The 12508-nt window shown below is 39.0% G+C and overlaps 2 protein-coding genes across 17 annotated transcripts in view; both read left to right on the forward strand.

Annotated features, from left to right (window-relative positions):
* Positions 1-8220, forward strand: part of LOC134811618 (uncharacterized) — a 95557-nt gene extending 87337 nt beyond the window's left edge. For 3 of the 9 annotated variants that reach the window (XM_063818599.1, XM_063818598.1, XM_063818597.1), the window contains 10 exons: positions 1116-1285; positions 1459-1543; positions 1656-1795; positions 2067-2138; positions 3604-3654; positions 5180-5350; positions 5558-5677; positions 5881-5982; positions 6242-6439; positions 6633-7608. In XM_063818599.1, the coding sequence (XP_063674669.1) occupies positions 1116-1285; positions 1459-1543; positions 1656-1795; positions 2067-2138; positions 3604-3654; positions 5180-5350; positions 5558-5677; positions 5881-5982; positions 6242-6439; positions 6633-6742 (1219 nt within the window). In that variant the 3' untranslated portion in view covers positions 6743-7608. Of the gene's footprint in view, positions 1-1115; positions 1286-1458; positions 1544-1655; positions 1796-2066; positions 2139-3603; positions 3655-5179; positions 5351-5557; positions 5678-5880; positions 5983-6241; positions 6440-6632 lie in introns of all 9 variants that reach the window. The other 6 variants (XM_063818602.1, XM_063818600.1, XM_063818601.1 and 3 more) reach the window with 6 other exon arrangements.
* Positions 82-12508, forward strand: part of LOC134811620 (programmed cell death 6-interacting protein-like) — a 118208-nt gene continuing 105781 nt past the window's right edge. For all 8 annotated transcript variants that reach the window (XM_063818608.1, XM_063818611.1, XM_063818609.1 and 5 more), the window contains exon 1: positions 82-104. The gene's annotated coding sequence lies outside the window, so the exon portion shown is untranslated. The remainder of the gene's footprint in view (positions 105-12508) is intronic.

A 12508-nucleotide genomic window follows, 5' to 3' on the forward strand; every position in this document is an offset into this window, starting at 1 on the left:
GTAGATTATTTAAATGTTCGATGTGCATTTTAGTTTTCATGTAAAATGGTAACAGATATATACAAAAACTATTTTCACAACTACAATTAAATACATTTATTGGTGTAGCCAGTCCACACCCTGGCTCCATAATATGAAGAATTCGTTTCACTTCTAGACGAAAAGCTCGAAGATATATCGTCTCACTTTATATAATACTAGAAAACCCGTAGTCACAGGGAGGAAGCTAATAGTATTTTTTGTTAGTAAGTTCAAATCGCGTCAAAAAATATTCTACACAACCGAAGATACAGCCAATTAAAATATTGTTCGTACTAAACACAGCGTAATATCAACAAAACCGATCAAAATGACGTTAAAACAATCATTGCACGTGCGTGTAATAACCCTCGTTACCTAGTTACTACGCAAGTTCATATTTTTCGTCTGATTTGCACGTGGGCGGTCGTACAGCATACAGCATATAGCATATAGCATAAATAATTCTCTAAATTATAGTAGACACTAGAAAACCCGTGGTCACAGGAAGGAAGCTAATAGTATTCTTTGTTAGTAAGTTTAAATCGCGTCAAAAGAAGATACAGCCGATTAAAATGTTGCTCGAACTAAACACAACGTAATATCAACAAAACCGATAAAAATGCCGTTCGCCAATCATTGCACGTGCACGTGCGTGTAAAAATCCTCGTTACCATGGTTATTATGCAACTTCCTATTTTTCATCTAATTTGCACGTGGGCGGTCGTACAGTGTACGTACAAACAGAATTCTCTGAATTATAGTAGAAACTAGAAAACCACTGGTCACAGGGAGGAAGGTAATAGCATTTTTTGTTAGTAAGTTAAAATCGCGTCAAAAAATATCCGTCACAACCAAAGATACAGCCGATTTAAATGTTGCTCGTACTAAACACAGCGTAATATCAACAAAAACTAAAAAAATGCCGTTTTAACAATCTTTGCACGTGCACGTGCGTGTAACAATCCTCGTTACCATGGTAACTAGTAACTACGCAACTTCCTATTTCTCGTCTAATTTGCACGTGGGCGGTCGTACATACATACATTCTACATACAGAAAGAATTTACCTTCTGACCCTAATAGTGGTATTTCAGTTTGAAACTTGTCTACAAGACTAAAGATGGACACAGCGAGACGACCAAAGTTGACATCAGACCCGAATGGGCGCCCAACGCCACAAAGAAGTTAGAAGCTGTTCTGGTGGACGGACCAAGCCAACGGGTCCTTAGGTTCAACTTCGAGCAAAGGCGAGGTCACCTGGCAGGTAGAACTATAGAACATGTAGGATCTGCAGGGTTCCGAGCTGATAATTAGGCGATACAGTGCTATCTATAATGTATTTAAGAAGACAATTTTCTGACGGGTTGCCCGATCCATTAAATTACAAGCTTATTATAAAGCGGTTTCCTGTTCAATTGTGACGGTGTAACTTTTCAGCGGATACCTATGTCAGAGTGGAGGTTCTGAGCAAGAAGTATTGCGGAAAAGAAATTAAGTGGTACCTCGTCAGTAACACATCGATGTAAGTTTTCTCTTTTTCATTCCCAAACTAAAGGTTCCAAGACTAAGTTATCAATTTTATGGTTCTGGTTAGAGTCCGTGTTTCTAGCTCCTCTTTAATCGCATCCTTTCAGAAAATACTATAAAGCTGGACAATTGTTTACGGTAAAACTTGATGACGGCAAGACCCTGAAAGGAGCCCACAATAAACAACAAAGCTGCTCCAGAACTCCTTCTCAGTATCCGTACAATCTGAACATGGGGGACCTGAGTGGTGCGTCCTTACATTCCTTAACAGTTCTCGAGAACATTCCTAACGAGATTCCTTTGCGTCATTCCTTGCATGACGTGCTGTAATATTGTCACTGATTGCATGTGGTCATAGCTATATTAGCCGGGCCCGGCGTTTTCCGTATTTCGGGTCCATAGGTCCCAGAAAATGCATTTTCAGATTAAGTATAAGCTGACCATTCTTGAAAAAAACACATTCTGGGCCCCCTGTCAACAAACGTTAATCACCATGTTTTTAACCACTCAATTCCTAGGGATACTGGGAGATGTTAATCTGGACGGTCCAGGTCGTGTTTATGTACACGAATCTTTACCGCTACTCGAAGGTAACTACTCTCTTATATAAAGCTCTGGTGTGTAAGATAGCACATTCATACTGCTGGGGCATACTGTATTGTTCTCTACACATGGGCCTTTTCATGATGCCCAGTGTATTATATGCAAGCACTGGTCACCTGTCTGTGAGCAAATAGGAAATACTATATGGAATCGTTTACCGGATCATTCGGGAACCTTTCTAACTCGTTCCTCCAGAGCAGGAACTTTGCTATACTGCTAACGTGATGTAGCATTTACCAGAGAGAGAGAGAGAGAGAGAGAGAGAGAGAGAGAGAGGGGAGCGAGAGATAGAAAGAGAGAGGGAGAGAGAGAGAGAGAGTGTGTGTGTGTGTGTGTGTGTGTGTGTGTGTGTGTGTGTGTGTGTGTGTGTGTGTGTGTGTGTGTGTGTGTGTGTGTGTGTGTGTGTGTGTGTGTGTGTGTGTGTGTGTGTGTGTGTGTAAAGAGTGTGCGTACTGTGTGCTGTGATCATAATTAGCAAATCTACTGTATATAACAATACCAGGCAACCTTTCCTAGTTGAGTGCTTTTATCATCGCTGTACAAGAGGAAGCAGGCCAGGATTTATATTGGGCTACGTTATGTGCTGCGTTATGTGCTGCGGGCTGGTGTACAATGTACACTGTCCTTGTAGACAACTTTCGTGCTTATTAATTCTAAAAGAATCGAAACTAATTCTTTTTGGATGCTCAAATAAGGAAGAGGGACGGCCACGGGTTAGTCAGAATAAGTGCAGAAACATGGATTACGGTGTCTTTATTTTACTTATATTAAGTGGAGTTACGAGGTTAAAGAGATCTTTGTAGGGATGCCAACCATCCTCAGAAAAGTAAACGTCAAATTTCAATCAGCCACATATAATTCATCAGGTGAGCAAAGTGAACCCTTAAAATTTCATTTCGCTATTTTAGACCCTGTCAATAGTTATATACGCTATCTAAATCAGTGTTCCTATAATTTAAACAAAGTTTGCGAACATTGTTGAAAGGAACCTGGTATCGCAATTAAAGGTGGTGAAATAAACTGAAATAATGGTGCCATCTCCAGTACCAGAGTACTATTATCTTCTCACGTAATATGATTATTTCAGAACAGAGTAGGAGGTGCTCACAAATAGTAGTTCATTATGGGTGCAAGGTCAAATTTGACCAATTTTGCTAACATAATGGTATAATATATTGATATTAATAATATATTACATACTTTTTGCAAGTTAAACAAATCAAAATATCTGTATAGAAGTAAATGAAAGTTTGCCTATCTATGTGAAAGCTATCTGGTAGTAATTAGTAGTAGTATGATATTCATAAATTGAGTATCTTTGTTGCAAGATGATTTACAAATATCAGTTTTTCCGCGAAATAAAAAACAAGCTGTGTCAAGAGCATATTTTTTAGATTTGTTCATCCTTAACAATAATGAATAAGTCCATCTGTTATCTAATACTGTTTGCAGGAAACACCACTAAAAATATCCGCCCAACTCGAAAGAATAACCTCAATGAGGGTAACGGGGCATGTATTTGTATAGCATGTACAATGTACAATTTACATGTCACTTGATTATTCACACCCGCATCACATTGACATGATATGTTTTTGGAATGCCTTGTTTGCACTTCATGTGACCCACATACTCGTGCAACATCCAATACCTATTTGTTTTGGTAAAACAACATGATTTCCTGTCCCTTTAACACCTTTTCCCCAGTGATTTTCCGAACGATTAGGTCATTTTTAGTCATTTCATTCGCTAGCATTTTTCTAAATCCTGCCTGCAAACGATTTCTCGGAGATGAAGAATGTTATAAATGGTACGCGCGAAAGACAATTTGTTGTTGCAAGCCTAATATCTTTGAGCACGGACGAATATATCATGGCAGCGTGGACTGAAAGTTGACCACTTATTAAGATTATTTTAGACGGCCAGATTACACAGCGTGGTTACATACATGATGTACACTCTCCACGATACACAGTGCTTCTGACCTTCCTCTAATTTCTAGAATTTTCGATTCTTGGGCGAACGTTTTGGACCTTACTAAAACTGTGTTGCCAGCAGGAACATTAGCCCACATGAATTATTTTAGACCCCCATTTTAAAAGCTAACGCTTGTAATTATTGGGTTCTGAGATTAAAATTAATCGAGGGTGATTCAACTAAATTACTCTTGCTTATTAGGGGTCGTTCACATGTTACGTAATCACTGAACACTCCCCCCGGTCCCCCTTTCGTAATGAACCTTAATCACAGGTAAACTCCCCATCCCATCCTGACTGATAATTACGTAGTCAAAGCCTGACCTCTCTCTAAACCCGATATATCGAATGAACGGCAAGAAATTTAAAGTTAATTATAGCCTGGCTTATCTCCAAGTCGTATACCTAACTCCAATCAAATTGTAGAATCAGTTTACATGTAATTGTATTATCTATAAGATATACTTGCTCTTCTAGTATAATTATAACTAAATGCGATGATACTGATCAGGGAAACAACAACAATAACTGCAGTGAGTTTTAATGATACATGATGCCCGCTGCAGTACCTATTGACAACGAATAACTAAATTAGCCTTATTTTCTTTAGTAATACAATTATTTTATAGTTTGGATTAGTCACGGGCCAGAAACCCCCTCTCTCCTTTTGGCAGCCGCAAAATTTTGTATGTAAAACCCTTCTGCCGTTTATTGATTACGTTACATGTGAACAACCCCGAACCACCTTTCAAATATCCAATCAGCTGCATACCAATGTTCTACTTTGATTAAAACAAACAGCTATGGTATTTTCTGACTTGCCGATGTTTTTCGGAGGCAGTAATATGGACTTTGTCTTGACGCATGACAGCGAATAAACGATCAGCATCGTCCAATCAAACGCACGAGTAGCTGTCACGTGTCAACATAAAGAGCGGCCGTCTCCGAAAATCAAAGGCAAGTCAGGTACCAACCTTCAACTGACCACAATTTCCTTGATTTTACTTTCATACATTCAGTGTTCTTCTTTGAGTAACAAACAATATTCCTAGTTGAAGGACACTACCTGCTGGTCGCGGATGTCAATAACACAATAATCGACACCATCTTGCTTCTTCCGCCTGATGACCCTACACACACACCTACAGTGACTCCACACAAAGATGAATCCAAAAACACACTTGTTATTGTGGTCGTCGTCGTCGTTGGGCTAGCTTTCATCAGTTAGTCAATTTCATTTTATCGCGGATTGATGCAGTAATTTATTTTTATGAATTAAAAGATCGCTTTAAAGTATTATATGATAAAGTTAATCAGCTCCTTATACTTTAGTTGGTTATGATAGTCTACCATTTTCCCTTGACAATTTTTCGATCTCCTCACTATTCGTGTTTTATAATAAAGAGTAGATTTGAATAATTGAATATCAGTATTGATTACAGTCAGCGGAAGTTACATACTGTACCGGATACTCCTGAAAACAAACAATGGAAAAGACTCTGGATTTAGACCCATACCTCAAGACCCCCACAGACCACCCCCTCATGGCCGTTAGTATTTCTCTTCCTCACATAAAAACAGTTATAGACTTACCACATTAACTGAAGTTATCTGGCCTGGTCAGCAATATAATACATACGGAAAAATCAGAACTCTACAATATTCATTATCATGGTAAATTTTGATTTGATGGCTTAAATGGGCGAAAAAACGTCCGACACTCCATCGCTGAACTTTTACTCACATTATTCAGTAGAGTTGAAGTTGTTCAGAAACAAACGGACCCACCAACTGTGCTACATCCATTCAGACGGGACTCATTTGTACATGCTCAAAACTTCCGACGCTAAAACAGGTTTGATTATTACACGCTAGTCTTCAATGTGGGAATTTTTCTTCTCATGATAAGCCCAATTATAATCGATAAATTATGCGAATAAGTATTATTTTTCTTCACCTGAAAAGTAACGATCATGGTTCAAGTTTTTAGCAAACATTTGTATGATTCTCATTTAACATTACATTTTCACTGGGCATCAGGGCATAGGCCGCTTCTCCGTGAATAACTTTGAATATTATTCTACCAAATAACGAAAATGAGTTTTTCCTGTCAGGTGCTATAAGTTTAGTGCACCACGATGATTTGGAGAAGGTGAACCCTGAAGATCTCCACCAACACCCCAACATTATGCGTTACAACGAAAGTAACGGGAGCACGAACGGCAGTTCGCTCACCAGATCCAGGGGAACTGTTGCCGAGGAGAACCTCTACACGACTGTGTCTCCAACTGCTGGTCACCCCAACAACATTGGTAAGGGATTTACCCAGACTGTTAAATTTTTAAGTGAAATGTTTCCTGTTTAAGTTAAATGTTTCAGTTGGATCCTGACTTGGTTTTCTTCAGCACAATCTTAATGGGTCTATAATCGGTAGTTTCTGGAAGTTGAGAGTTGTAATACTAATGGCGCTAAAAATCTGAAATAATGACTATTTTCTTGTTTCAGGATCGCTGATAGCGTCACCGGAGTCTAGTAGTAGCTCATTATCAAGCCACACAGTGTATGATCAAGAGCCAGTCCTCACAACTACTATTCAAACCAGACCCGCGCGCTGAGTCGCAACTCTAACTTATTTTAGGTGTCAATACGAGCATTGCCTCGAGCCAATCAAAGAACAATTTGAGATATGTAGCATCTAGATATCCAGTGTTCTCCAAATATGTCAGAGATGAACAGAGAAGAAGTATGGAAGATGATAACAAGCGAAAAGACTTAAAATTAGTTCCGAACCCGTTATATCGTCACAGAGAGATACATTACTGTTTCTAGGATAGCTATTCGAAAAATGCCAGTCAGTATTTTTAATATATTTCGTAAACTAGGGCTATATAGTGTCCTAAAATTCTATGAAAACGTGCTTCCGACAGAATTAGATTGTGAATTTTAACTTGATACTCGTCATGCAATGTACGAGATTTTTATCTCCAATTTCAACGACGAAAGTCGCTTGATTCGAGTGATATCCACGGACCCGTTACTCAAATCCCCAAACCACATGCAGTTAAAATTGTGATCGGAAAGGCACGTTTCTACAGAATTTAGTGGGGTTATACCTCGTCAGCCAGATTTAACAGTCAGAAAATAACTCTCTTGTGTTTTTGTTTTCATTTCAACTGCCAGGTATAGTTTCATTCTATACATCTGCTTTGATATTAGGTTTTGTAAAATTTAGGTCAAACAAAGTTGACAGTATGGATAGGAGAAGGTTTGGTTATTTTGGGACAAAATTTTACTTGACACCTGTGCCGGTTGATTTTGGTGATTTAATTTATTTGTTGTTAATCGCGTATGCTTGTTTAGTTTGAATTTAGTTTAGTGTTATAGATAGTAAAAGGCACTGCTTATTTTTTACATACGATCTTGTTAATCGAAATTCAATAATAATATTTTGAAGCTGTCCAAAACACAGTCGGAGATTTTTAAAAAAGTTCCCTACCTTGATATTCTATTCATATAGTGCTAACTTTCTGGTTAAAAGCGTCAATCAGCATGACCTAACTCAATTATCCTAATTTAGTTTTCAAATTAAATTTCTTATTATTATCTGATAGTAGGTATGAAAAGTAACACATGTGGCCACAATCCACACCGCATAAGATCCCTGAATGGACTCTTATTAGAGTTTTGAGTTTTGAGTTTCAGTGTCCAGAGTCTGTGTAGGACTCTGAGCCATCTTTGCTGCTGAAATTGGAAATGTTTCCGGCACATGGTCTTTGAAGACCATGCAAGATGCTAAGACCTGATCCTCTACTTTTAACCTCTAGGTCGATCATTAGTTAATCGATTTTCTTTGATTAACTCCCAAACTGCCATTTAATTGTTGGCGTATTTGCTAATGTAAGTGGCCAAATTTTCAAATAAAAAATCATGAATGTTATGGAGTTAGCTCATGCTGGATATTATAGGTAAAAATTCAGTCTTACAGGATTACCGCAGATAAGTTTGAGGTTAAGAATTGAGGCGTATGATCATATAGAACATGTTATAAACTGTCATTGGTTTCATTTCATGTTCAACGTTTGAGCATAATTTTGATGAGTGTTTTTCTTGTTAATTTCAAAATCACCCTTCTTACAAATATTCAATTTCAATAAGCTGCAGGATATTATAATTATATGGCAGGCCAATCCCGATTTCCCTAGGCTATATCAATATTACATTAACTTTTTCCCGACGCGGTAGAGTAGAGTGGGAGAAAAAGGAGGCGATGGATAAATTGTCAAGGGTTGGTCGAGAGAAATGATGGTGCTATCTTGGAGATGACCAATGTAAGAGCATCCGTTGGGACAAATCGAATACATGCAGCATATTTGCTGTATTTTAATATATCGTCCTGCGCCATGTGCGGCTTGTTTCATGTTTTTATCTAGCTTTATGCAAATTTTGCCGATGTGCCAACGAAATTAACTAACTCAAAAAACATGGTTTTTGGCTTATTTAATTAGACCAAAAATCAGTTTTTGCAATTTTACCCGGGGAAACTCAGTAGTCTATGTGCTATGTAATAAGCGCCATGCCATGAGTTGACACCAAATTTTTTCCTCTGATTTCGATAAATTTGGTACCAAAAGTTGTCTAAAAATGTGAATAAAATAATTCCGCCGTGTAGGCGTGTAGTTGACCATTGTTAATAGTCTGGATCTGGCCCGGCGCGCGCTACTTCGTAGCACTTGCCATCGAGAAGAAAGCGGCGCGCGCTACTTCGAAGAAATTTAGACGAGTAACATCCGTCAACCGTGTAGCAGCACTAGCAATTTTTGCTATAAATTGAAAATGCTGCAAGGCGCTTGTTTGCCGCGCGTGCGTTTTTCGCGCAAATTTTTAGTTTTTGCCCTATAATTTTCACAGTTTCAGTTATTATGAAATAATTGTTATGGCATCGTAATCAGCTCATCGAGACGAAACTTTTTTGTTTTTATAGTACTAATATCATAAGATTTAACGGAACATTATTTTCAAATTTTAAAAACCTGAACACAAGGGTTCCGCCTTGTAGCGCGATGCGTTATTTGGCCTCGCCGTGTGCATCCAATAATGCTTAACTCGCGCGCAACCTTCGTTAGGGCATAGGGGTCGTTTAAATATTACGTAATCAGCCGAGGGGGGGGGGGTTTTGGTCGTTGATAACGTATTATTCAACCCTTTGACACGAATTACTTTGTAAGTTTAGATCCCTGTATTTTGAACGAGCACTTAAATGTAACTGTGCTGAACTTGTTCGACACTAAATGTATTATTGTCTATTTTAAATAACTATACATTTTATTGTCATACGTTGTATGACCCGCCGCGCACGAAGTGCGCGGCTCCCCCTGTATCGTCAGAACGATAAAGTGAAACGACCGTGGGGGTCGCAACGTGATACAAACATTTTATTAACAATGAATTTAAGTTGGTTTTATTTGTACTCTTAAAAGTAGCTGGACGTCCGGGGAAAGGGGTGGTTTTGAAAATTCGTTGGCATACGTTGCATGCCACTTTTCGCGCGCGCCGCCGAAGATATTTGTGATACGCAATTAACGTACATGTATCAAAAAATTCGGAAAAAAATTTTCCCGGACAGGGGGGTGGTCTGAAAATCTGCGATTTTGGCGGACGTCCTATGTAGATCATAGATGGCCCCTTATCGTGCTACACGGTGAATTTGCATTATTCACACTTAGACTCTAAGTTAGAGGCAATGCAACTTTTGGTACCAAATTTATCAAAATCAGAGACAAAAAATTCTATGCCAACTCATGGCGCTTATTTGTTATTACATATTCAATATTATATATATAAATAATATAATAAACTCTGACTACAGTATTGTAGGTTTACAACCTACCAGGACGCGCGCCGAGTTGGACTCGTCGACGGTCCTAATATATGGAAAGGTCCTAATACATGGAACAAATATTCTACGAGTATCACCCGTTAAGCCGAAACAAGCGCGTCACGCAGTATGCAGTGCGTGTAGACTCGTGGCTATGTGATTGTGAAGTAATCAGCCGAGAGGGGTCCAAATTACTTGTCCCACGTCGCGATTTCTATTCGTGGCTATTCGCTGCGAAATTGTGCATGGCAGGGGCCACAGTCAGTGTGGAGCAGGTTTAACACTTACCTAGTTTGCTGGTATCATGCTCGCTTCTCTCACGTACAGGAAGCTTGAAAAGAGCACCGCGCACAGGGACTGGCGTGCCAGTTAAGTTTAACGCTACCTTATCGGACCTTATTTGGACGGACATTACATGAACGGACATAATTATGAACGGACATTAATATGAACGCTCGAAGGCATTCAAAACCATCAAAAATCCGAACTTTTTTCAATTTTTTGACGTTTTTTTAATTTCAGCAAATGATTTTTAAATCCATTTTTTATACAGTAAGTAAGAAAAGGAGTCATTAAGCAGTAAAAATGTTAAAATATGTGTACATGATCAGTGTCTAATGTCACATATCATCTTTATCAAATGGGTTTTCGTGCATGAAATAGTCCATGCTTCTGTGATTTCTAGCTTTATGGAAACCTTTTTTATCAAACTACCCCGGTCCTGCATTTCAGTGTTAACTTTTACAAGCCATTCGGCGTGAATCGGTTTTATCTTAGACAATTTTAGGTTAACCTTAACATCACGTGGAGCTTTCTTAGCACTGTTTCATTACCTCCCTCAGTAATATGAACTATAATAACGTCGGACAATGTCCTTCGCAACACGATTTACCGTAATATCTAGAGGCTGGAACAAGTTTGTCATGTGGGCGGGGACTAGCTCATGAACTACGTTGTTGAGTGCCATAATTTCGTTGACTTTTTCCGCCAAGTGACCCTTGATAACATCATATACTAGTAGAGTTTTCTGTGCCTCCGGCAGACCAAAGAGAACCTTTCCGTCGTTAACTTACGGCACAATAAAGTTCTCATAGTTGTCATATTCTGGACAAAAAGTTCGAAATGGAAAAATTTTTGAAAAAATTTCAACGGACTTTAACTTGGACGGACTTTATTTGAACGGACATTAAGATGAACTCTAGGGCCTCCAGCGTTCAAGTAATGTCCGTCCAAATAAGGTCCGATAAGGTATATAATATTTATGTGGCGCGCGCAGCACAAAACTTCACGTGGGGACCCCATGCTTAGTGTTTGTAGCGGAGTGACAGGCTGAGCGCCCTCCACTTCCAGTACACAGTAACACTTAACTTTGTTATAGAGGTCGTTTACACATTATTACCTGGGGACCCCACGCTATTATCAATTATATTTATGTTCATAATAATCCGAATAGAGATTAGGCGGAATGACAGGCTGAGCGCCGCCCAGTAAACATATTAGTATTACGTAATCACTTAGGGTTGATCTAACCAGAGCCCTCGCGCTTCCCGATTGCATGTAGCACGAGTAGGCTCATGGTTAGGTGAAACTGAGGGGGGGGGGGGTGTCAAGTGTAGAGTGATTTAGCACGATCGGATTAATCTTCATCCTGAGAACGATCCCTGGTTTAACTTTAATGAACCAAAACGTTAGGATCACATTTTCCTGATATGCAATATGCATTATGCATACATCTGAAAAAAGAATATGCTCTTTGTGATTGTCTGAACTATCAACCAACCAATTAAATTGGTTGGTTGATAGTTCATACACAAATTTCTTTACTGTTTACCGACAATGCTTAAGATAAAAGATGAGAGACGTCTCAAAAGCTGCCATGTGGCAGCGTAGCTAGATAACTTCTTAACTTCGCGAAATTTGCAATCCACTTTGCTGTGGTCGTGGAACAGCTAATACCAGCAATGTAACTGTGATTGTGCACGCCAGTGTCTACGTTTTTACAGCAAGTAGTCGATGGAACAACCTATATACACAATAGTAATACAACCTCTCATCTTCACTTTCAGAAATTGGCGTCCTAATCCGGTGCAGTCTTGCCAGATTTCACCCCCATTTCAAAATTTTGTAAGAGGTTGTAATCTGTGATTTGCACTTGTGTCCATTTCCCAATCCTCTTGTAGTTAAATACGCTATAACAGGGTCCAACATTCAGTTCAGTAGTGCCTTGCTCAGCCTCGAATATTAACCTATAGCAACATGGTATGGGGGAATTGGGGTCATGGCAAACCTTTGGAGTCTAGACCCTAGCTGATCGCTTGATACAGTGACAGGAATCAATAATCATGGTGTTGAAAATAAGGTTTAACGTAACCATTTGCTCTCTAACCTTAAGAGATATCTGGAGTCTAGTTAATTCATAATTCAGCTGTAGATTTCAGAAACTGTAAGCGCTGTATGCCGCGCAAAATGGTCCCATGATTGTCAGCAACAACATTTTGAGCTGCTG

Source organism: Bolinopsis microptera, chromosome 2, assembly GCF_026151205.1.
Source record: "Bolinopsis microptera isolate Bmic1 chromosome 2, MBARI_Bmic_1.0, whole genome shotgun sequence".
Taxonomy (NCBI): Eukaryota; Metazoa; Ctenophora; class Tentaculata; order Lobata; family Bolinopsidae; genus Bolinopsis; species Bolinopsis microptera.